At 37.7% G+C, this 26,429-nt stretch overlaps 1 protein-coding gene across 3 annotated transcripts in view; it reads left to right on the top strand.

Annotated features, from left to right (window-relative positions):
* Window positions 1-25,899, top strand: part of SENP1 (SUMO specific peptidase 1) — a 48,929-nt gene extending 23,030 nt beyond the window's left edge. For 2 of the 3 annotated variants that reach the window (XM_033117278.1, XM_033117280.1), the window contains exons 9-18: window positions 1,641-1,695; window positions 6,739-6,777; window positions 7,629-7,713; window positions 8,012-8,167; window positions 9,079-9,210; window positions 19,747-19,950; window positions 20,789-20,868; window positions 21,797-21,881; window positions 22,398-22,493; window positions 23,445-25,899. In XM_033117278.1, the coding sequence (XP_032973169.1) occupies window positions 1,641-1,695; window positions 6,739-6,777; window positions 7,629-7,713; window positions 8,012-8,167; window positions 9,079-9,210; window positions 19,747-19,950; window positions 20,789-20,868; window positions 21,797-21,881; window positions 22,398-22,493; window positions 23,445-23,507 (995 nt within the window). In that variant the 3' untranslated portion in view covers window positions 23,508-25,899. The remainder of the gene's footprint in view (window positions 1-1,640; window positions 1,696-6,738; window positions 6,778-7,628; window positions 7,714-8,011; window positions 8,168-9,078; window positions 9,211-19,746; window positions 19,951-20,788; window positions 20,869-21,796; window positions 21,882-22,397; window positions 22,494-23,444) is intronic. The other variant, XM_033117279.1, reaches the window with a different exon arrangement.
* The last annotated feature ends 530 nt before the right edge of the window (window positions 25,900-26,429 follow it).

The following is a 26,429-nucleotide window of genomic DNA, read 5'->3' as shown; positions in this document are numbered from 1 at the left end:
TACTGTATAACCTTTAACTCCCCCAAAGCTTAACTACTAATAGCCTATTGTTGACCAGAAGCCTTAACAATAATATAAACAGTAGACACATATTCTGTATGTTGTATGTATTATATACAATACTCTTAAAAATAAAGTAAGCTAGAGAAAAGAAAATGTTAAGAAAATCATAAGGAAGAGAAAATACATCTACAGTATTTATTGAAAACAAATTTGCATCTAAGTAGACCGCTCAGTTCAAACCCATGTTGTTGAAGGGTCATCTGTACTCTGATGTTCTAGGAGTTTTAGAACATCAATTAAGTATTGAAGTATAAGTTCTTAATCAAGTAATACTTACAAAATCTGTATAATGGCTGTATGCATTTTAGAATGGTCATCAGCAAGTTTTGGAAACAAAAAGAATTTTCTGCCTCACTTTCAGCTAACCAAAATATTCTGTCTTAGCATTCCAGTTAATTAAGGGTTTGTCATCATAATTTTCTTTCTTTGCTTAGTTTCCCCTTCTTTAGGTATGTGTTATGTGTATACTTCTGGTGTGCACTTAGGTATGTAATTTAAAACAAATTTTATGTTAAGTGTTTAGACACTGGGAATCTTTTGATAGATGGATTTCTAAGGCTCTCCTTCCTAGGACATTTGATTTTTTTTTTTTTAATCTGTTCCTCGCTTTCAAAAATTCTCACAATTGTAATCCTCAATTAAAATTAAAATTATTGGTGGCATCATTATATAGCTACACATATTCATGAAAACTTGTATTAAATTTAGTGAGGTGACTTAGAGCTATCATTTTTTTTAAAAGCTTTTAACTTCAGAAACATACATTGTATGGCAGATGCTTAGATACAACTAAACTGGGACAAATACCTTTTTTCCGCCGAAAATAAGACCTAGCCAGACAATCAACTCTAATACATCTTTTGGAGCAAAAATTAAGACCGGGTCTTATATAGTATAATATTGGGTCTTATATTAATTTTTGCTCCAAAAGACGCATTAGAGCTAATTGTCCACCTAGGTCTTATTTTTGGGGAAACACGGTATACTAAGTATCAAACTGTTTAATTACTTTTCTATTTAATAAATATTCTAAATAAGGTTTTAATCATAGTGCTTTAAAAGGACATGATTTTTGCTTTTATTAATACAGAAAATAAATGACAGAATGTGATAGAATTCGAACTTTTTATACTGCTACTTCTCCTATAACTGTTTCATTCTGCTTTCCCTTCCCTTCTTCCTTCTCCTTTGCTCTTTCACCTTATTCAGTCATATGGTAGTTCATGAACTAAAGATTTTTGTTCTTCATTCCATCTTCCACCATGTTCTTGTTCCCCAGGAACAGAGAGAGGAAGCACCAGGAACAAGCACAGCCCAGGAGTAGATGCTGAAGGGCACGTATACTTGTATTTTAGAATCACTGCTTTATTTGCAGGCTCTTTAGTAAGCCCTATTCTGGGCTCAGTGAAAATGAATGTGCCTTTCTTTCTCTTCCATCTTCCCTTTATCCTCATACTAGGTTATTTTTATGGAAATAGAACATAACAAAGTATGGGAACTTAAACTACAGACATCTAGAATATATAACTGTGTGGAATTCTATTAATAATGATAGGCTCTTGTGTTTCTTTGTTTAGGATCAGACTCTGTGATTTTACTCAAAGTGAAAGAGTCCCAGACGCCAACTCCCAGGTAAATTTTAGAAAAAGGACATTATTAACATACGGTTTTCCCTCTGTTTAACTACATTTTTTTTCACTAAGAGTTACATAATATAAAACTAAAACTGCCTCAATTCAGACTTCTGTCATGTGTGTTTGAATTATTTCAGTGACTTTCTAAGTGGTCTTCCTTTCTCCGGCCTCCATTTTGTTCTTCATTCCATCTTCTACCATGTTCTCTGATCCATTCTATGAATTGTTCTTTAGTCTTTCATTATGCAACCAGAGTGATCTAAAATGCATATCTGATCATTCATTAAATTCCCTCAAGGATGGCTTATCAGACAGAAGCACTTCCTCCATAAACCTGGCCTCTTATCACACATTCTTTCCTTTAACAAGTATTTATTAATAGTCTACTGTGTGCCAAGCACAAGTCCAGACACTGGGGATAACAGCAGTGATCAAAATGAAATCCCTGCTCTCAAGGAGCTTACATTCATGGTGTTGCTCTAAGTTGATACAGTTTCCCTTACTCTTTACCCTTTAGCTCCTAGGGAATGTGACTCATCCAAATCTAGAATATTTCCAGGAATGCTGCAGGGATGGAGTGAGCTGGAGATTAAGATGGGTGACTTGAAATCTGCACACTGGTATTTAATTCAAGAGTGTGCAATTCTAGTTAGTATTCTGCAAATATGGAATATGAATAAATAGATAAGATACTATATAGAAACCAATATATAGAAAGTAATAAGTTTTATTTTTGTGGTACATTAAAATCAAATTCAGATAAAGATTTAAAATCAGCATAGCCAGAGTAACCATTTGATAGGTATGTATAAATCTATGTTAGAGGTGTGCGAACACAAATTATGGAATGCCAGAGCAAGTTGATTGAGGCTGCTTTTTCCCTAATATAAATAATACACAGTGCTGCAAATACTCAATTACACTCAACTGAACATAGTTAAAAATATTGGAATATATTTAAAAAAATAATTAAGTAGTTAAAAGTATCTACAATACTAGTTCAAAGTGCACAGTATTTTTGCTTTAAAGTGCACTAATACAATTTGCATTTAATAAAAAAGGAGCTTATCTTCTAGTTGTAAGGAGTGTAAGGGGAAGAGTGGGGGACAAATAGTGAACAAATAAACATATATGCCTGGTGGTGATAAGTTCTGTGAAAAAAAATAAAGCGGTAATATGTCGATTGAAGAAGGGGATGCTATTTATCAAGGATGGTCACAGCAAGTCATAAGGTGATAATTGAGAGACATCACAGAGGTGAGTGAAGGAGCCATATGGAAATATGGGACTCTTTCATGTGTTTATTATATGCTGTGCTATAATATGATACATACTTTCTTACCTTCACTTTCAACATTCTTTCTGCCTGATATGTCCCCCCAGCTCAACTTGTCTATCTGGCAATAGTTGCTTTCTTATCTCTTAAGCCTCAATTCCAAGTTTCTATATGAAACTTGACCCCCTGGGAGGTATCAAGTACTTCTTCCTGTGTAATTCAATAGGGTACTAGTTAGATTGCTACATCTTTGCCATATATGGCCTTAGCAATTCAATTGCTAGGATGCTGATAGTATCAGTTTTCCATTGAGAAGATTAGTGATGATAATAAATGTTCTTTCTCATCTCAGTTCCACTACTTCTTTGCCGCTCCCCTATATGTTCTAAAGTTTAGTATTTATAAAATATTATCTGTTTCTCAAGGAGACTTTACAGTTTGGATTCTTTATACTTTTTTTTTCTTTTTTTTTTAGAGTCAGGCCTGGGTTCTGCTCCTGCCTTTTCCAGGCTTCACGTAACTTTTAACACTTTACTCTTCTGAACCTCAGTTTCCTTATCAATAAAATGCCAGTATTCGTATCTTATTATTGAATTGTTGTGAAGATTAACTTCCAGGTAAAGCACTTAGAAAGGTGTTTCACAGGTAGTGCACAAAAGACAGTATTCTTTCTTGGGAAATGGTCCATCTCCTGTGAAGGGTGTTTTCAGTTCTGTAGTTGTTTTTTACTAAATCTGCCTTTCCATTATGGAGGAGTTCTCCTAGTGGTGACTGAAGAATGAGATAGAAGGAGAAATGGTCTCTTGGGTAAGGCTGATTGGATAATGCTGTTTATCGAAATTGGAGGCTACTGTCCCAAGGCGTGGTGGATTGGCTGTTTATTCTTAATCTCCTACGAGCAATGAAGGTTTGCCCTTATTTCCCAGACTATGCCATGTCATTTCATGCCTCTGTGTCATTGTACATTCTGATCCTGCCGCCTGGAATTCCTTTTCTCTTCTTGTCCACTTGTTAAACTCTTTATTTTGCTTTTTGAAATCTGACTCAGGTTATTTTTTCTCTGACTTCTTCAGGTGGCATTCGTCTCCCCACCTAGAATTTCTGTCACTGTACCTTGGGACCAATCATAGTGCCCGATACATGATGGGTACTTAGTAAATAAATCTTAGTTATATAAGTGAATTTCCTAGAAGGCCTGCAGTGCTCTCGAGTAGTTCAAGTACTCACCATCTTCGTTTTGGCTTAATGCTTTGGTTTATTAAAAGGTACTTTACATTTGTAGAGAGAATGCAGTCTTTGAAATTGGACAGACACAGTTTCTAATCCTGGCTCTTCCAAGACAAATTATCCTTCTGAACCTCAATTTCCTTTTCTGTATACTGTGAGTAGTAATTCCTTATACCTATTATACGTGTATTGAGGTTTAATTGATATGTGAGGATTAACCTGAGGCTTAACTAATATGTTACGCACCTAGAGCAGAATTTTACAGATGGAGTACAAAGTAGGTGTTCAGTAAGTTATTGTAGTTGTTACTGTGTGCTTCAGTTGTATGAAAAATAATATATAACCTTTTTGAAAAGCAAAGAGATTTTGCTTCCCCCCACCCCTGAATTTTGTGTTCCTAAGCCAGCAGATACCTCCATCCATTGAAGAAAAGTCTTGTCCCCTGCATTATTCATTTATTCAATAAATACGGAGCGCCTGCTATGTGCCAGGCACTATTCTTGGTGCAGAGGATACAGTAGTAAATACAAAAGACAAAAATTTCTGACCTTATATGGTGTATATTCTAATAAGGGAAGTAGTCAAATGTGAATAGCATGACCCAATACTGTGCAATTCTGGGTGGTTCTTGTCAACTTTTCATATTGTGCAATAAATGCGTTCTCATGTTTGTTTTTGTATCACTAAGTAGATCCTAACTGCTACCACTGATCTCTGTGGCTTTCTGTTTTAGTTGTTATGTCAGTTGTTCACTGCACCAGGGGGATAGACCACTTCCTCCTACGTTCTCCTCTTATTAACCTCAGTGCCTGTGGGGAGGCAGTAGAATAGCATTTTCATTGTCAAACCCCAGCCTAAGGATGATTGGGTATACTAATTCTCAAAAGATAGGCTAAGGAGCAAGGCTGCCTTCTGAGCCTTTGTTCTTGCCTTCACCAGGACAGATTGTAGCGATTTAAGAACTGAAAGGGTCTCTAAGAACTGAAAGGGTCTCTAACCTCCATATTTTACAAATCCAGAAATTAAGGCTCACGGGAGTGAGGTGACTTTCTCACAGTCACCAAGCTGATCAGGGACAGCTCCAGGAGATCCTAGTCTCTTAACTCCCAATTTGATGCTATATTCACTTGTGCTGTGTATCTGAAAGTTTTCTTTGTGAAAGTGTCCACTCTTCTTCCATTTGTTTCTGTGAGAGATCCTTCAGTTAGGGCTTGGCAAGGAGATGAGGAAGTGGAGAACAGCAAGAGACTCTAGGGCATGCACTTAACCTGCCTGTGACTCTGCTAAGCATTTATTCACTCGGGTTGTCTGTCAGCAAGAGCCGCACAGAACAGAATTGATCTCTCATCTTTGGAATGGAATTGAATTGTCGATTCTCCGCTTTGATTTATTCATTGACGCATTAGCTGTTTGATATGGACTGTTCTGTGGGTGGGGATTTTCATTATCTACTGTGATTTGGTTGAATATATTTTTTATGACTTTTGTTTTAATTTTTAAAAATTTATTTTTCAATTACTGTTGACATACATTGTTATATTAGTTTCAGGTGTACAAAACAACATAATGATTAGACTTTTATATACCTCATAAAGTGATAACCCTAATAAGTCTATTACCCATCTGACATTGTACATAGTTACTACAATATTATTGACTATATTCCCTATGCTGTACTTTACATCCCTGTGACTATTTTTTTCAATTATAGTTGATATTCAGTATTACTTTATATTAGTTTCAAGTGAACAGTGTAGTAGTTAGACATTTATATAATTTATGAAATGATCCCCCTGATAAGTCTAGTCTCTACCTGACACTATACATAGTTTTTACAATATTATTGACTATATTTTCCATACTGTACTTCACATCCCTGTGACTATTCTGTGACTATTAATACCAATTTGTAGTTCTTAATCCCTTCACCTTTTTCACCCAGCCCCCCAACTCCCCTCCCACCTGGTAACCATCAGTTTGTTCTCTGTATCTATGAGTCTGTTTCTGTTTAGTTTGTTCATTTATTTTGTTCTTTACAGTCTACATATAAGTGAGATCATATGGTATTTGTCTTTCTCAGTCTGACTTATTTCACTTAGCATAATACTCTCTAGGACCATCCATATTGTCGTATGGTTGAATGTATTTGATTCAAGTAGACTGACAAATCCAAGAACCTGTAAGATTTGATTAAATCATTAATAAATCTGTCAGTCTGAACCATTTGGGAAGAATAATGTTCTAGCTTAATGTATTATCGTGACAAGTAATGTACTCTTTCACATAATGTAAGGAAGGAGCTATGCTAAACATAATTTCTGTGTTGAACTTTTTAACCAATATGTATGCTAATGACTCATTTGTATTCCTTTAGTTACCAGTTACAATTATTTTTTGTAATTTGGGTTCTTTTATTTATTCTGTATTTGTAAAGCATTCTTGTAAATTATTTAAATGATTGGTTTTCTTGGTGAAGATATTTGAATTTTCTCATAAGCCTCCTGCTCATTTATCACATTTTTCTTTTCCCACCCATAGTCCTACTTTTTTCCAGGCGGAGCTGTGGATCAAAGAATTGTAAGTTACTATTTTTGGTATCATTTTTCCTTTTCCATCACTTTCTTTTCAGTTAGAAGAAATCAATGAGCCAATCATCCTACCTATTGTTAGTAAAAATTCCCTATTTATAGCTATTTATAAAACAACTTTTAAGTTGTTGGGTTGCTAAATTCTGTTGGTGTTAGGACATTTCTGTGTTCAGGTTTATTAAATTTATAACAATTGTCAAAGCTAACTTGAATTGGAAAAATACTTCCAAGTTAGCAGTTATATAGAAAGGAAAATAAATGCCCTTATTTTCACATTGATAAAACTAATTTATTGACTAATTTCTATTTCTGGAGTTTACAAAATCATTGAAAGCCTTTAGTCTTCAGTTTTAAGAACTCACTTTGAGTTATCCAACCCCCCTGGTCTTGTTGATTTTTTTAAAGAAAAAAGTAAACCCATATTTCTTCTTTTGGTTAATAAATGCAATATTTTAATTAAAACCTCAATGATATCTTGTATTATTTTCTCCTTTGGGATTCAGTCTCATTTTTGGATTTCTAAAATAAAGCTTTATTTTCTCTAGAATCTTAGAAACATGTTTTTAAAAAGGACAACATGTTTACAAGTATCCACAAAAGTCACCTGTTCACATTTGGTCACAAACTAATAATTTTCATCATTTCAATAAAAACAGTAGAATGATTTCAATAACACCATGTGGTTTCACTCTGTCTTAAAATATAAGTACAGTGATAAGTTGGTGTAAGGATTTAGACTTTCTGTAGGAGGATTTTATATTTAATGCTCATTGTGCATCAACAGTGTGCTTGATGCTAAGAGAGTGATCTGCATTTGTCACATTTCTTTTCATTTCCTAGAACTAGTGTTTATGATTCTCGAGCACGGGAAAGATTGCGCCAGATTGAAGAGCAGAAAGCACTGGCATTACAGCTTCAAAACCAGGTAAAAAAAAAAATTGGGATAAGATTATAATAACATATATAATCGTGTGTGTGTGTGTGTGTGTGTCTATATATGTGTATATATATATACATATATATATAATATAAATAGCATATCCAAGTTGAAACTAATTTGGAAGCTTACCTGGATTTGGCGTCAGAGCTGTTGTAATGCAAGATGGTATGATACAGCATTGTGTGGTAAGTGGTATATGTTCTTGGTCTATCCAGCTAATACTACTCAGTGTAGAGAGATAGCATATTTCTTTATCCCACTTATCTGAAGTTCTGTCTTTCAGAGATTGCAGGAACAGGAACATTCAGTACATGATTCAGTAGAACTTCATCTTCGTGTACCTCTTGAAAAGGAGATCCCTGTCACAATCGCCCAAGAAACAGGAAAAAAAGGTCATAAATTAACTGATAGTGAAGATGAATTTCCTGAAATCACAGAGGTAAATTACATAATATAAATTCCTGCACTAGCAAGTGTTGTGTTTAGGAAGACTACTTTGGAGGAATTTAAAACATAAAAGTAGTAGAACACCTGATATTTACATTGTATTGTGTGCTCCTGCTTTCATTTGTATTATAGCCCAATATTGGCTTTATTTTTAAAGGATTGAAAATTGAGGGAAAAATTATGGGTGGCTTTTAATGACTTCAGTGAAAAAGCATTTAATAAACTTGTTTCGTTTGCTTTTTTTTCATTTCATTTGCATCATAAACGTGCATTTTTACTTAATGCATGTCTATAGTATTTTGATATCAAATAATAAACTGAGGCTTACTTTTTTTTAAGTAATAAAAACTCAGTATAAAATTTGGAACATATATAAAAGTCTGTGTACATTTTAAAATAATCTGTTCCTTAATCCAGTCTTCTGCTTAAAAAACTATAATATAGCTAGTGAGTATAGCACATTTATTATAGTTGTGCTCTATTACATATTTTACATTAAAAAAATGAAATTTTCCTGGAAAGTGTATCTAAAAGAGACTACCTTTACTCCCTGACTACCTTTTAGGAAACATTCTATTTCTCAGGAAGTTGTTTAGACCAGAAATATAAAATATAATTAGGTCTTCTTATGGACTTAGAAAATTCGAAAGCAGCAGGTTATTTCAGACTTTAGGAATAATATGAAACAAGGGTCTGAAATGTGCTGAAAAAAGAAAAGAGAAGACAAGATGGGATGGAAGGAGGTAATCAGGAAGGTCACTGGAAAGAATAGAAACCAAAACGTTAGAAGTAAACAGTGGATTGATGATAAATAGTCTGGGGATTGTATGGGGCTTAGTGAGAAATCAGGTGTGTCTGAAGCCATGTGTGCTTGATCTCGGATACCTCTTCTTGGTTCTTTAGGAAATGGAGAAAGAAATAAAGAATGTATTTCGTAATGGGAACCAGGATGAAGTTCTGAGTGAAGCATTCCGCTTGACCATTACACGCAAAGATATTCAAACTCTAAACCATCTGAACTGGCTCAATGATGAGGTAATCTTGCACCCATTTTTATATTCAGATAGTGGGTAAACATTAAATGAAAATTAAGTCAAGGCATTGTCTCACTATTTCTCAAAGTGTGGTCCTTGGATGACCTGAATCAGAATCAGCACTCACATGCCTCTCCTGAATAAGTATGAGGCAGTGTGGTAGAGATACGCATTTTAAAAAAGCATCTCAGAAGATTTTTATATACCTTAAAGTCTGAGAACTGCTGATTTACCTTTTTATGTATTGACGATTTGGACACTGAAGGAGAGGACATTCACTCACTGGTATTCTCACTCTCTTTAAGGCCCCTACCCTGCAGTTCACATCTTCTGAGCAAATACTTAATAGCTGACTATGTTGTAGCAGGAAGGAATACTTTCCATGTAGGAATCCATTTCTGCTTCCCCTTCTATCTCTACTTGTTCTAGGTCACAGGTTATGACTTTCTAAAATAGCCTACATTTTATACATGATATTTAAAAAACTGACATTAAAAAGTTATGTTATTAAATATTTGATGTACTGGGTTAAAAACAAGTTATGGTCCTCATCTCCCAAGGGTTCTAATTATTTTAAGTAAGTTGATTACACTGTAGTTTTTAAACTGATCTGTCCTAGTCCTAAACTTCTAGGAGCCTGTTTTATTTCAGAAGGATATTTTCACAACAAAAGAAAACTGGGGTGGAGTTTTTTTTGTTTTTTTGTTTTTGTTTTTGTTCTTTCCTAATTACCTGCTTCCCTTCTTAGGCCCACTAGGAGCATCCCTGCCTGATATTTCTGGGTGTACTCAAGCTTTCCAGCTATGGAGGACTTTTAGATACTCAGTATAGTAAGCACTAGATAGTCTAGATACCTGTGTTTTGGTCTTGTATGCTTAGGACCTTCCAAATAATAATATTGGCTAACATCTATTGAGCATTTACCTCATGTTAGGCACTATTCTAAGTTTTCTACACATGCAGTGGTCACCACAACCTTTGGAGGTAGATACTGTAATTTTATCCTCTCCATTTTATAGATGAAAAAGCAAGGCGTAGAAAGATTAAGAAACTTGCAAGATTACATGGCTAGTAAGTAGCAGAGCTAGTAAGTAGCAGGATGCAGACCCAAGCATTGGCCCTTATGTCTGATATCATACTGCCTCCGAATCTTAAATTGGATCCTGGTGTATGGAATTTGAGAGGCATATGTCATGCCCAACATGTTGATTTTCTCTAGGGCCGGTTCAACTACCCCATTCTCTTTGCCACTGGTGAGTTTATAAGATAAAAATTTCAGAAGTTCATTACTCCCTGAATAATATCTTTGACCAATAATAGCAAGGAAGATATGGTTCGATACTGTCTTGCTTTAGTGGAAACCACCCTTGCTTCTTTTGGCTCAGAATAATGATATTAGGACATTGGATCAAATAACAGGAAAAAAAGACCTTACCAAATCAAAGGACAAAATAAAAATCAAGGACAGCAGAAGTATCTACCAATTAAATGTTTTTGATTTGGAGACATTAATCTGAGGTCCCTTGCCGTTTTTTTTTTTTTGGCTGCCACTGATACATGGGAGGGGTTAGTTATTCTACAGGGATTGTAGCCTGTTTGTTGTGAATTATGCAAAACCTTCTAGGGGGCAGCAATGAGTAGGGTATGAGCTGAGTTCTTGGTAGTTATTTACTGTGGCAGTTACCTCAGTGAGATCCCTTACAGAGGTGGCATTCATCAAGACATATTTTCCATTCCCTAGGCCCATCAGAGGCTGGATTTTTAGCAAGCAAAGTTAATGGAAGTTACATTATTTAGAACAGATGAGGGGAAGGACAAATTCCTTGTCTACTTTATCTCTACTACACCTATCCATAATTTTTGTAGGGAGTGCTTATCTTCTGAGTTCAGAATAATGGTAATCTTGAAAGCAGGTGCCAATTCACGTGTCCATGATGATGAGAACCATTTTCAAAGTGCCACACTTCCTAAGCTTTCAGAGTTATTGCCCTTGAGAAGCTGACTTCTGATGGGGAATTAGTAGTTATCCTTAAGCATTTGTACTCATTTACAAATACTTAATTCTGTTTCTCAATTGTGGACTCTCAATTGTCTTTTGCAAGTCAATTTGTCATCTCTTCAACCCTATTCCTCTTCCCTCAAATAGATATTTTCATTAATAACGACTTCTTTTCTTTTTGTATCTCCTGTCAGTTTTATAGACTTCAGTAAAACTTTTTCCAAAATAAGGTGACTGACAAATTATTCTTAACTTTTTGTAGACAAGGATTATAAGATCCTGGAAGTGAAAGGGATCAGATTTAGTCTATAAGGAAAATAAAATCCAGAAGTTCTATATTTGGGATATGTACAGAAAGCCATTAGGCTACCCTTTGTCTGGTCTCTTTCCTAAAAGAAGAGTAGTCCACAGTGCCTGTTCATCCAGTAGGCTTTCAAACATATTTTCATGAATGGATTTTTATGTGGGTGAATAGTTAAATTCTGTATAGCTTCAAAAGACTAATGATTGACAGGATTCACATTTCACCTTACTATAAGAAAATGAAAATTTTTCAAAAGTGGAACGTGGGAACTGGCTGCCTTGTAAAGAATAAAAAAGGAGGCTGGAAGAGTGACAACATCAGGGACATTATAGATGGGGGTTTCTATACTGGGTCTGGTGATTAGTTATTAATAGAAATATTTAAGAGAAGGAAGACCGGGATAAAGAGAAGAGGAATTAGGTGCAAAAGTAGATTGAAAGCCAATCAAGAAACAAATGGAAATATTTTAAAATGGATATCAATACTAGAAATTGTTTATTAATTCCTAGAGATTGGATTGGCTGCCTTCTGGAATCTACCTCTAAGATTCTAACCCTTAGATTCTAATGATCCTAAGGAGAGAGGACTGCTTTGGGCTTTATGTTTCTCTTTATGGCTTGATGGTTCTGCATAGAGTGTCTGAGAGTTGTGTTTTAAGATATCAGATAAATTTAGGAATACATGAAAATTATTTAGGCATATAAATAAATGGATCTGACTTCTCCTTTTGGTCAGGATACAATAAAACAGATCGGATTTACCCTCACAGCTTAACTAGAAAACTAGACAAAACATGAAACAGCAATTTTCAGACATTGGATAACAGTGATCCCTGAAAGAAGGGAAATGAAAAGGAAGAGCCTATGATTGCCACAGCTTCCTGGGTTTGTGTGTTGAGGGTGCAGAACTGGTAGAACTTAGCAGTGCCTGACAGTCTTGCTGCATGGAGGAGACAGAGTTTAGTTCGGGGAGGCTAAAGTAGCTGAGATTTGTGAAGTAAGATACTGGAGGGGAGGTTGCTGCGTGAAGGGAAAGCTCCAGGAGTTTGCAGGGCCTCCCCTTCTTGAATCTTTGGCTGAGGACTCATTTGTACATATTTGGGAAGCAACTACCAGAGGCTGGGAACCACCAGGAAGAAAGAATCAGAACAAGCCTCTGAGCTAACACAGGTGCCAGAAATAGTTCATGCTTCGACCAGCTAGAGTGGAAAAGTCATGATTGACTAGAATCCTCAAAAGGGTTATTGCTTCAGGAATGGGGCCAAGCTGGCCCTAGAATAAAGGCTACTCCAGACCCATGGTAACAAAGCTTAAATACAAGTCTTAAAAGCTTGAAACTGATCCGAGTAACTTAACTATATCACAGAACAAACCCCAACCATATTTAAAGGAACACGACAAATTCTAGTAACAACAAAACCTAACAACATGAAATTCACAATATCTAGCGTGCAATCAAAAATTACCAGGCATGCAAAGTGGAAGGGAAATACAACTTGTAACAAGGGAAAAATCCCATCACTAGAAATACCCAGAAATGACAAAAATGATAGAATTAGCAAATAAGGATATTGAAACAGATATTCTAAACATATTCCGTATGTTCAGGAAGGTAAAGGAAAATGGACAGTATGAGAAGAGAAATGGAGGATGTAAAAAAAGACCCAAATTGAACTTGTAGAGATGAAAAATGCAGTATCTGAATTGAAACATACGTGAGATGGGATTAACGGTAGATTAGACACTGAAAAAGGAAACAAATAAATGAATCTGAAGATACAGCAGAGGAAGCAAGTGAAACACAGAAAAGGGCTGAAGAGAGATGACGAGAGCATCAGTGAGCTGTTGGACAATATCAAGCAATCTAAGCATGTAATTGGAGTCCCAGAGGAGTGGTGGGGTGTAAGTGGTGTCAGAAAAAATTAACAAACAATGGAGGAAGATTTTCCAAATTTGAAAACTTATAGCAACAGATTCAAGAAATTCAGCATACCCCAACTAGAAGAAACACTACACTAAAGTATATAATAATCCAGATTGCTGAAAACCAGTGATAAAGAGAAAAATAATAAAAGCAACCAGAGGAAAAGAGACATTATGTACAGAGGAACAAAAATCTGCCAGAAACCATGTAGGTCAGAAGAAAATGTATGTAGTTACATCTTTAATGCACTGAAGGGAAAAAAAATTGACAAACTAGATTCTATACCCAGTAAATGATCTTTCAAAAAGCAGACTACTTTTTTAGACAAATGCTGAGAGAATTCATCACGAGCAGACTTATACTATAAGAAATATTAGAGGATGTTCTTTAGGAAGAAGGAACGTATGAGGTGGAAATTTCCATCTACACAAAGGAATGAAGAACAATGGAAACCCTCTCCTTTTTTTAATATCTCTGAAAGACAATTGACTAATTAACGCTTAAATAAAATAAGGTACTGCAGGATTTATAACATGTAGAAGTAAAATATATGACAATTCATAACACAAAAGGGGTAAAATGGAAGTATATATTAGCCTAAGATTCTTGCACAGTACATGAAGTGGTATCATGTTATATGAAGATAAGCTGTTAAAGACATATATTATAAATCCTAGAGCAACCACTGAAAAACAAAGAGTAGTTAATAAACCAATAGTGAAGGTAAAATGGAATTAAAAAATCCAAAGGAAGGCAGGAAAAGAAGAAAAACTATACAAAAAACAGATGAGACAAATAGAAAAAAAAAGCATCATGGCAGATTTAAACTCAGCCATATCAATAATCACATTAAATGTAAATGATCTAATCCAGCATATCCAATAGAAACGTAATGTGAGCCATCTATGTAATTTTAAATTTTCTAGTAGCCACATTACAAAAAGTAAAAAGAAACAGGTAAAATTAATTTTAATAATATATTTTATTTAACCCAGTATATCCAAAATATGTCATTTTGTCATGTAATAAATATTAAAATATTAATGAGATATTTTACCTGTTTCAAATGTGGTATGCATTTTACACTTACAGTAAGCACATTTACACTTAACAAGCACAATTTGGATTAGTCATGTTACAAATGCTCAATAGTTACATTTGGCTAGTGGCTACCATATTGGGCAGTATAGACTAAACATCCAATTAAAAGTCAGAGATTGTCGGATTAGGTAAAAAAAAAATTGTGTACAAGAAATCCATTTTAAGTGTGAAGACACAGACAAGTTAAAAGTAAAAGGATGGAAAAGAACGATGCAAACACTAATCAAATGAAAGAGGAAGTAACTATATTAATATCGCACCAAGTAGATTTCCAGTGACATTTCATAATGACAAAGAGGTAAGTTCATCAACAGGACTTAACCTAGATATGTAACCATCTAATAACAGAACTTCAAAATACATGAAGCAAAAACTGATAGAACTGAAAGGAAAGAGAGACACATGTCTAATTACTGTTGGAGAGTTCAGTACCTCTCTCTCAATAATCAATAGAATAAGTAGACAGAAAAATGATTAAGTATATAGAAGACTAGAATAGGTAGATGGATGCCATGTACCTAAATGTTTGTGGGCAGGAGACACTTTGTCCTCTACACAACATATATGCCCTATTCTGTGTGAAGAAACAGAATGATACGGCATTTCTTGTCACTTTATTTTCCCTCCAGCACCCTATCATTCTTTACTAGTAATTTGGATGGATTGGAAAAATAGCAAGCAGACATGTCTTTTTTTCTGGTTCTGTTTTGCAAACCCATGTTAATCATTGCCAGTTGTTTCCAAAATGCAAAAGCATTGGACTGTTGGAATACTGTATTTCTAACTGTACTCGCTGAGGAAAGGCCATGGGGAAAAGACTCATAGCAAATACGGGGAATGAGGGAGTGCAGGAGAAATGAAGGTAGAATCTACATAGCAGACTGTGACTATACTAATGACAGCTAACCAGGCAGACTAATTGCCTATTTTGTAAGTCTCCTCTCTGAAAGGAAAGAGATGTCTTAGCTATTCAGCCTTACAGTAGACTTTTGTATAGGGAAAGAATTCTTACTTGATAGTGGAGAAGTAAGAAGATTTTATAAGGGATATAAACCAAGGTCACCTGATTTTTATTGCAGAATCAGAATCTGGAATCAGAGCACATAAATCTTTGCCTAGCATTCTGACTTTCAGAACACAAATGTTTGATGAAAATAGGGAATTGGTAGTGGTTATAGCTTTTTAATTGTTTCCAAGGAGCAGTTAAGTTTAAGTGATACTTAGTAAAGAGAGGAAACAGCTTACAAAACATTAAGTCCAACTAGACAAACCTAGCACAGGCAGTAGATTTTCCTTAGGGAATAAAAACTGATTGCTTAAGGGAAATAACTAGACAAAATGAGATAAATTAGTTAAGGGAATGTGATAGGTCTACCATATACTATGCGCTCTTGGCATGTGGAATAGAATGATCAGAATGGAAGTTGTAGCATTTCTAACATGACTCTTTGGGTAGATTTCACATCATTGTAGTTTACCTCTTTAAAGTGTTTCATAGTAAAACTAGCCCTTTTGATTAACCAGGAGGTCACAGGGAGAATAGTTATTGTAGTTGTCATGACTCCCTAAAAATAGGTGTTGCCTGCCTATCTTTCTCTAAAACTTTAGCAGTAATTCTAATAATTTGTTGCTTGAATTTGCATGCGTGAAAAATCCTGGGTGCATGTTTATAGTGAGGAGTATAATATAATACACAGAGCTTACCTGAAGTCTGCCTTCTTGGATTTTATAATATTATTAGGCTAAATCTTAGGAGTGAATAACTTTGACTCATGATATTCTAGTGCTGCTGCTTGGTTAGTCTTTTGGGCTTTGTGGTTCACAAGTCATATTGAATTTAAAAAATCAGAGTGGGAAGATCAGGGTGAAAATCTAGAGGTAAAATAGGGGGAAAAACAGCACCCCCTCGACCCCCGCCCCACCTAAAAGTTGCCTTGGTCTCTGCTCAGGAGCACTGTCATGCCCAGGACATTTAGAACATTTTTTTTCTAAGCCTGTTAGAAGGGTTCAGAGTGTAAAATTGAGAAGAGTTAAAAGTCAAGATTTTACTGTTAGTAAAATGTTTTACTTCTAAATGCATGAGAAAACCATAGTTTGGCTGGTGTACTGGGCAAGAAGGAAGATACAAATAGCAGTGGTCATTTCTGTCATTGTGGTAACATTCAGGAAAAGGATTGAGTCCTCAGTTTGAAAACATTGTAGGCTTTTCTTTTAAAGAGGAGCTTTTTTTCAGCTTCAGCCTGGCAGCTCTTCAAATAAAATCACAAAGGAACAAGACACTATAAACAAGCGTCCCACCCCCGGACAGGACTGCATAGACAAGCAGGCGCTCATGGCCAAGGCTGTGAAGGCGGCAGGAAGGGCAGCGAGCAAACAGGCTGTGTGAGCCCCAAAGAGGGACAAGTGGACCAACGCTGGCAGTCGTCCTCAGATGCTGATATATTGGCAAGACTGACAGTAGGCCCAGGGCTGATTTATTACTTTTAGCCCCCTATTTCAAAGGGAGTTCAAGATCTTTGGGGGCTAAGAGAGTCTTGTGAGCAGAAAGGCTCTCGCCGTGGGAGGGAAGGGACCCTTGTCTGCACAAAATAAAAGCAAATGCTCTGACCATCACTGCTTCTCTTTCATCTTAAGTGCTGTGATCCCTTCTCTCATTTCTTTTTCCTTCATCTTTAGCCCTCTGTGAGATGACATGTAGAATTCTTTTTGTTCTCTATCTCCTAGCTTGTATTTTTGGTATGATTGTGTTTTGGCTAAACTATGGCACTTTTCCTCATTTGGACAGAGTAATAGCTGAAAAGCTGAGGAGAGAAACTTGGATCTAAATTCTGCCTCAGATGTCAGATTACACATCCTCAGCTAATGGGAGGGAACGTTGAGGTCACCAAGCTCCCTCTTACTGGGATATAGAGGAAATGAAAAAGAACCCAGATTACTCCTTAGAGCTAATTAATGAGCTGACTTTGGAGGAGGCCATTTTCCTCTCAGTGGAGACATCTTGGTTGGAGGCAGAGCTAAAAAGCAATGGAAGAGGGATTCTCAAAGGAAACAGTGTGGTATCCTGATCGCTAGGTTTCTGTTTTGGTGAGCTGGGTCGGTCTTTAGCTTTATAGTCCAGTCTCTCAAAATAAATAAAAATAAAAAACCAAATAACCCAGGCTGTGTAAGTCTAGCTAAACTTCATTGGTTTCTAGAATTCTTTCTCCCTGAAAAAAATAGGATAGTCATGTGTAGCTTGACACACATTTATGTCATTCTATTTTACTTCAGGATAATTATCCCAAAGGTCATAATTAACCTTTACGGGCACCTGGAGGAGAAATATCTCCATGGCTTTCATGTACTCGGCTGCTCGTATCTCTGCCTGATTCCTTCCACCTCTCCCTTGAGTCCTTATTGCCTGTTACATAACTTGTCTGCCGTGGAAGGTTTGGTTACAGTGACTGGCAGGTCATCTGCCTGTTCACTTCACCCCATGGATTGAAGGGTTTAGCCTCATAATATGGCCAGTATTGTGGGATGGGTAGAATACCAGAGGAATCTGTCCCTGCTTGCTGACTTTCTCTCACTAGAGAATGTAATTTATAGCCTAGAAATCTGTGCTTGCTGGGCAGACCCTCCTGTGTTCCTGCCTGTTTCATTCCTAGAAGCGTCTTTAGCACCATTATCCTTGGGGTCAGTTAGATTGGAAACCGAGGTGGAGAAATCTATTATCCTAATTGTGTCTTGATTCATTATCATTGTTTAAAATAGCTGAGCTGTAATTATATATTGGATATCACACTAGGCAGAGAATTAGCCACAACCCGAATCCTCTGGGCCTGCTGGGCCTTTGCTCAGGCTTCAGAGATGCAGGCAGAACAGTGTCTGTCTTCAATCCCAGCTTTCCCCTGCCCCCCTTGGAGCTCTGCCTCACGGCGACTGTGGTTTCCCTGCAACTGCCTAGGCATCCTCATCTATAGGCCCTTTCTCTAGTCTAGACCATGCTCCGGTGTGTTCCTGGCAGTGGTCCCTGCTGCCTGCCTGGTATGTAGTTGCCTACTGTTGGGCAGTAGCTCATTGCTCTGGCATCCTAGTGTGTAAATATTTGTCAAAGGACGGGGGCATTTTCCCATTCCCCAAAAAGCATTCTGAAAAATGTGCCTGTTTTCTTAGTCATATTTCCAAGCCATGGATCAGTTAGCCCATTCATTCCTTGCAGTTGACAGACACTGGCCTGGCCTCATCTGACCACATAAAGTAAGTATGCAGCAACTTCCGGCCCAGTCACTTTCAAGCTTTAATACCAAGGAGTCCTGGACCTAAAGGAACCTAGACGACATAGTCAGTATTAGATAACACATTGTTTCATTAACAGAAAGAATCATATATTTCCTTTATCAAGCATTTTAATTTCTTTCACTCATACTTGATATTGAAGGCATAAATGGAATCAACAGAAAAGAGAAAGCTAACCATACAGATTCTGGGAAGAGCGTCACTCTTCGTGTTTGTGACTTTCCTTTAAGTCTCATGTAATACAGGTTTTTTATGCTGCATGTCTGCCTCTATGAAAGGTGACAGTGCTGAGCTACTGTCAGTTTAGAGGTTTTTTCCCCTGTGCAATTGATGGTTTATCCTGTCACTCAGGTCTGCTTGAGTCCAAAACAGTTTGCCTCTGCGAGGTGGCTTATTAGGCTGAAAAAGCTGTCTTTGGCCATGGAACCAAGTTTTCTATCTTTGTGTATAACCCACATGTAAGCATTGAACTCTTGGTCTTAGCGTTGTTAATACTAGACTCTGAGCTCAGGATTTATTTAAATTGTTCACACAGTCCCAATAGGTTAAGCTAATTAATGTGCCTTGTGAAGCTGCTGTACTCCTTCCTTTCTTCTTCTCTCAGTCTCACCTTCTGTAGCCCCCCTTCCACCTCATCCTGCAGTCTTTTGACCTAATCCTCAGTCTTCTGTCCGGCTTCTGCCCATATGTATATCCATCCCCATTATATGTATATCTCAGCTTTTTCTTTTTCCATTGTTTATAACCGCCTCAACCCTTCTCCCTTCTAGTCAGAATTTGATATAGAGACGTGAGGCTGTTGGGTGTTAGAGTCTTAATTGAATTGATTAGGAAACAATACTTACGCTGTATAATACAGCCACTGCTTTCCTTCGTATAACAACTATTTTGAAAAGCCTGAGTATTTTAATATATATAATTTCTTCCCACAGATCATCAATTTTTACATGAATATGCTGATGGAGCGAAGTAAAGAGAAGGGATTGCCAAGTGTACATGCATTTAATACCTTTTTTTTCACTAAGTTAAAAACGGCTGGTTATCAGGCAGTGAAACGTTGGACAAAGAAAGTGGATGTATTTTCTGTTGACATTCTTTTGGTGCCCATTCACCTGGGAGTGCACTGGTGTCTTGCTGTGAGTACCCTTTTGTTTTTGATAAAATTTAAAATAAATCTATAATTTTAGAATACACAGAGAATAGTAATTAGTTCTAGTGCTTCGTTAGCTAAAAATTGGAGAGATCAATGAGTTTCCTGTCAAGAATGGGAGATACTTAGGCTTTGAAGAAAGCTGTGGAATTTCCTTTTCTGGAAACATTTAAAAAGGAGTTATAAGACATACCTCTAAGCAGCCTTGAGGCAAGGCATGGGAAGAAAAAGTGACTTCTTCATGATGCTGCCAACTCAGAGTCTGTGATGACTGTTTTCTGTTTAATCATGACTTGCTTTGTATAATTGGTAATTTAATATTTTTATGACTCTGAGAACATGGATATGTTAGCTTAATGTATTAATAAAAATGTAAAAGTTATTTCACAGTCTGTTTTGAATTACATTTGAAAAACAACGCCAAAAAGGAATTCTCCAGGTATAAAAGCAAAACCCAGAATCTGTGACCATCTTTCTGAAACTGTGTGGAAATGATCTTAGTCATTTTACGTTCTCTGAAGAGCGTGTTGTGTCTCCACTGTTGCCCACACTGTAGGTGGGGAACCTGAGTACAGCAAAAGGTTTTAGGGCAATTAATGGGACCACCAGTTGATCAGTCCCCACCATAGTTCTATATAAATAATCCTGCTGTTCTTCTGTCCCCTGCAGATTAAACATGGTATGATGCAAAATACCAACAACTTGTCATGATTTCACAGGAAATCTGACAAAGGTTCTAAGTTCCAGGGAAGGGAAAAGCTAAGAAACTAGTCTTCTTCACTTTATAAACACACAGATTTTTCTTTTTTTTTTTTTATTCCCAGGTTGTGGACTTTAGAAAGAAGAATATTACCTATTATGACTCTATGGGTGGGATAAACAACGAAGCCTGCAGGATCCTCTTGTAAGTAGGGAGTTTGTAAGACAGAAGAGTTTGGTGTCAGATATATGTTGTATTTTCTAGCTATTGCCCTCAGTTCTTTTATAACTTCAGTGGAGTGATTAATAAAGGAAATCACCATATTAAGTAAAAATGAATATTTCACCTCTAAGTAAGTAAAGTTTAATGGTAATATAATAATACCAAATATATGCCCTAATGGGGACAATTACTATCCTAGTGCACTAAAATATAGAGTGGATATATACATATAGATATAGAAACTACTTAGAAATCATCTAATTCATCCTCCTAATTTTTCAGATGAAGATACCAAGACCCACAGAGTGACTTTGATTTGCCCAGGTCCTACTAGTTAGTGGCTCAGCTGAGAACCAGAATGCAAATCTTTTTATACCGCCTCTGTTTCTCTTTCCAAAATGCTTATTCCTCACTGTACCACCCTGGTGGGCAGGAGGAGGTAGGTTCCAGAATGGTGAGCAGTTTGCACTTGAGTGCTCTGTATGAGGTATGCATTCAACAAATTACTGATTTGGATTGAATTTTTGCACAGGACACTCAAGGCTAAAAATGGTAAATAAATACTTTGATATTGCTAGAGAAGCATTCTTCTTCCATTAGATTGAGTTCTAAAGGATCATAGAAACCAAGGAAAAGAATCAAAACTCCTTCCTCAGGAGTAACAGTAGGTAGAAGGGACCTGGATGTCAGAGGCAGAGGCCGTATTTCTCTTGGGCTGACAGGGGGGCATGGATTGGGCAAGTTGCGAAGGACGCTTAGCAGTCCAAAGATAACTGGACCAGCATTATATACTGTTTTCCTCAGAAGTGCATATGAAAACTCTTCCTGAGGATTGTCAGCCCCATGCTTTGGGTGGCAGCTATCGTCAGTGTTTCCCACAGCTCATCTCATTCTCTCCCAATACTTTTAGGCAATACTTAAAGCAAGAAAGCATTGACAAGAAAAGGAAAGAGTTTGACACCAATGGCTGGCAGCTCTTCAGCAAGAAAAGCCAGGTACATTTTATCTTGATGAGATAGAAAGCCCGACAGTATGGTATTTGGGAGGAAAGGATTCTCCTGCTTGATTCCCAGGGACCGTGCTATCTTAGTGTCTAGCCTGGCTTCGACTTGGTTGTTTGGTTCCTTGGGGAAGATAGAGCAAGCTATTTGTGGGAAAACTGGTGGTGTGTTTCTTATGCAGAACTAGGTTTCCTAGATGCCCAGCTATTTTGCCAAGCTTTTCACTCCTGTGGGACATGTTTGCTGATTGTTTGGCTCTTGTGAGAGGGACCAGTTTTTATATCCTTAGGTGCCACGGAAGTCTGAGGTAGTTTCCTATGTGATTAATATGAAGTACACAGGCCCCACTAAGATGCTGTATTTTTTTTTCTCTGTGCCTGTGTTGTTCTGAGTGGGGAACAAGGGTCATCTCTTCTGTAACATTTATATCCTTTGGTTCTTATTTATAACCTAATAAGAAGGAATGAATCTTGGAAAGATGTCACCTTTTTGTCGTTTTTGGTCTTTTAGGAAATTCCACAGCAGATGAATGGAAGTGATTGTGGGATGTTTGCGTGCAAGTATGCTGACTGCATTACCAAAGACAGACCGATCAACTTCACACAGGTGAGCTGAGCCTTCAAGAGGGAGCTCTGTGACCACCCTGTCTCTAGGCTGCCCGATAGGTGTTTTTCTCTCCACTTGCTCTGCTTAGAGGGCTCTTCTTCAGCCTATAGCTTATAACACTGGTGGTTACTGCCTGTGCTGCATCACAAGAAAAAGGAGGATAATAAGCCACATTCTGGGTTCCCATATATTCCATGTTGAAGTCAAGGAATCCTGGTCAATAGCAGGGCCTTCTTCACTGCCCATGTCCCCCACCTACCTGAAATCCTATAAAACACAGAACTGGGACAAGAGCACATTTTCATCAGTTTCCCTTTATTTGGTTAGCGGTCCGGTTTGGGAACATGCCAGCCCTGCATCTCCTAGTGGAATGTGTTATGCTGCCCTCCCCCGTCCCTCACTTGATGGCAGCTGCTCAGGCTTCTGTCAGTTTGTGATTGGTGGTTTCTCTCCATGTGGTCCTTCAGAGACCCAAATGGATTGAGACCAGAGGTTATGGTTTATTCTGTGTCCTCCACTTAACTCTTCTGTTTGAATTAATGGCTGTACCGGATTTTTCCACCATAGTCCTTGAATGAAACACTCTTGAAGTTCCCATAACTCTTTACCTAAAAAGTGACTTTTGGATTTTCAGGCCTCCGGTCTCACACCCTCTAAGATTTCAATGTAGAAGATTTGATAGACTTCATTCTCAGAATTTTTGGAGACATTTGGGTATCCCCTGGGGACACCTGGCAATACCCAATAAAACATCTAAGGCTACAACAATGGAAAATAGCAATAGAAAAAAGCAATGGAAGGAAAACAAATTACTTGTAATCAAGAATGAGCAATTTGAAAGGCCAGAAATGCAACAGAGATTATTTTAGTTGAAGGAGGAAAGGAGTATGGGGAAAGGAGTATTGGGTGTGGACAAGAAATGAAAATTAAGATGTCTCTGTGTCCCTATAGCAACACATGCCATACTTCCGGAAGCGGATGGTCTGGGAGATTCTCCACCGAAAGCTCTTGTGAAGCCTGTCTCAGCAGACGTTGACGTTGTGGGGGACCAGCTCTTTGTTGTCTGCAGCCAGAGACCTTGGAAACAGCTGCTCCCAGCCCTCTGTTCTTACGAAGCCCTTGATCCTGGACCAGACCCTGGCGAGATGCATTCACAAGCACATCTGCCTTTCCTTTTGTATCTCAGATACTATTTTTGCAAAGAAACTTTGGTGCTGTGAAAGGGGTGAGGGACATCCCTAAGCTGAAGAGAGAGACTGCTTTTCACTTCTTCAGTTCTGCCGTCTTGTTTCCAAAGGGCTCCAGCCTCACTCAGTCCCTAATTAGGGGGCTGAGAGAAGCTTGGAAAGACTCTTGGTTTCATTTAAACTCTTGTTGTTAGGCCTTACTAAGAGGTAGGAAAGGGCATGGTTGAAAAGGTAGGGATAAAAACCACCAGCATATACACGCACATATACATGCACACATGATTTTCAAGATGTGTCATCAGGAAAGTGACTCAACTGGGCTTTGGGGCACATACATAAGTCCCTCCAGGACTGTTCCTATTTATATGCCCCTTTGTGAAATCCGTCTGCTTCTATACAGGCGGTGCTATCATCCAGCTTCCTCCCATCCTGAGGCACAACACATGAGCCCTGGGTGGACCCCAAAGTCTCAGGCAGTTCTTTCCGGAAAAGCAGGGGTTTGCATGTACTCACAACTAATGATATGGGGAAGACCCACCCAGGGAGCGGTTTAGTGGAGCAACAAGGCACCACTTTTACTGCCGCCTACTTCTGACCAAGAAGAAGAAGGACCTCAGTCTTTAGCATAAAATTCCAGCATTGGATGAATGCGAGTCTAGTTTGGTCTGTGGCTAGTTATTTTAAATGTTTCTAACCACAGAGAATTTAAAATATATATATACATATATATATGTATTTCACAAGGATATGCATTTTTTTAAAGGCTGAATGTGTTCACCATTTTAGCCTGTAGATTTATTTCCATTTTCTAAATTTAGCTCCAGCACTCACAAATCCCAGCCCCTATATGTAGGGTGTTTGAGGACTTCCTAACAGAATATTTTGAGGCCTGAATGAACTTTGGCTTAGGGGTAGAGGTTACAGAGGGAGGAGAGATTTTCAACTGGAAAATGGGTAGAATTTGGACTGATCAACTTGAGATTAAAAAAACTGCTATTTGTTTTGTTCTTTCTAGCATCTCCCCCACCCTCTGAGCGTTCCTCAGGCTAGATAGTGAAAATGATCCAATGCCAGTGTCATTTTTGTACTTAAGTTCCAGAATAGGAACGTTTTATACTTTTTTCTGTATTGTAATAGGTAGTTTTGTATGAAATCTTTTCTCCTCTTGTACCCCATCCTTTTCAGCATTGTGCTTTCTCCCTGGGCTTATTTGAAATTTTACTCTGTTTTATACCAAGCTTGTTTAGTACATTTTTCTATGTTTTACCACAGGTTACAATTTGAAAAGAAAACTATTTTTTTTAAATATTCCATTGTTAACTGAATGTTACTGTTTCCACTCCAGCAACTAGATGTCCTACCTTTTTCATAACTGCCTGCCTTTTGGGGGAAGACCAGCTTTTGTTTGTTTTTTCTTTCCTTTTTTTTTTTTTTTTTTTTTTTTTTTTTGGTGTTTTCTGTAGGAAATAAATAGCTTCCTATATATATGAGTTGCTGGGACCTTTCACATTCTCTTTTAGAAAGCAATGGCATGCAGGTTTATTGTAGGACTTCTGAACATTGACTCTTGGTACTTAATGTATTTAAGTGACAAGTTGAAAGGTGGCAATATGGTATAGGTTTTGGATTGTCAATCAAAAGACCTGAGTTTTTCAGTCTCTCTGTTGTCTGGGGGGCTCAGAACAAGATAGTTCTCTGTACCGATTGTCCATTTGGATAACATCTGTCTTTCCTCCCTCACAGACTTTTTGTACTGACCAAAGCAACAAGTATTTATTGCCATGTATAGCAGAAAATGAAACGTGCAACAAAATCACTTTGAAAAATACATAAGGAATTGTTGAGCCTGTCTGAACGTGGCCCCCCTTTCTGACCAGTGCAGTTTTATACAACGTTAAGAGTTAGGGTCCTTGAGACCCCCATTCATGGTAGGAGTGGGCCAAGCTGAGACCTGGGTTATGGCCTAGGTGGCTCAGTGGGAACCAAATACAGACCGTTATAGGGGGCCATTCTATCCAGAAGGCTAGTCAACACGAGCAGGACCAGCATCTGGCAACTTCCTGAGGCCTTTATTTAAGGGTGGGCTTTAATGACCAGGAGCAAAAAGGCATTTCTGTATTCCATGACCAACGGCATGTTAACCAATATCTCGTTTAACCTGCTTTAAACTAAATAAGCCTCTTGCTTTTTTTCTCTTGCTTTTGTTCAGTGCTCATAGTCACCTACCCCCCCCCCCCCGAAAAATGAACATTTGAGGGTTGATAAGCTCTAGCTGCCAGATACAGAGCCTTCAACAGAAACCATAGTCCCAACAATCACTCCTGGGCCCTGCATAGAGAAAGTCAGATAGACTGTTCCTGCCCGTTGGAAAATACACGGTGAAGGCACAGAGGCTAGTTCCATCCTATTTGTCATCTGGGTCCCACTGTTGCTCCTGAGAGCCCTGTTTAGGTTGAATGGAAGTACTTTTTCCTCATCCAGCCTGGAGACTTGGTGTAAATTGGGTGCTTTATATATGAAGTTCTTCATACTTCTCTCTGATACAAACTTCTGTCTTCTTTAGCCTCTGTCATCATGCTAGCATCTACCCACCATCCCTGGCAGCATTAACCCCATGTTTTAGTGGTCTTGGGGTAGAAACAGAGGTAACCTACAAGAGCACTTCCAGTACCCCATCCCATAGCCTGTCATCACCACCATAAAAGGCTCTACGAGGTGGAGAGGAACAGGTTCATTTACGAGCCACAGT

The sequence above is a fragment of the Rhinolophus ferrumequinum genome, chromosome 10 (genome assembly GCF_004115265.2).
Source record: "Rhinolophus ferrumequinum isolate MPI-CBG mRhiFer1 chromosome 10, mRhiFer1_v1.p, whole genome shotgun sequence".
In the NCBI taxonomy this organism is placed as follows: Eukaryota; Metazoa; Chordata; class Mammalia; order Chiroptera; family Rhinolophidae; genus Rhinolophus; species Rhinolophus ferrumequinum.
Note: the sequence above shows the minus strand (reverse complement) of the source record. Positions and strands in the feature narration are given on the sequence as shown.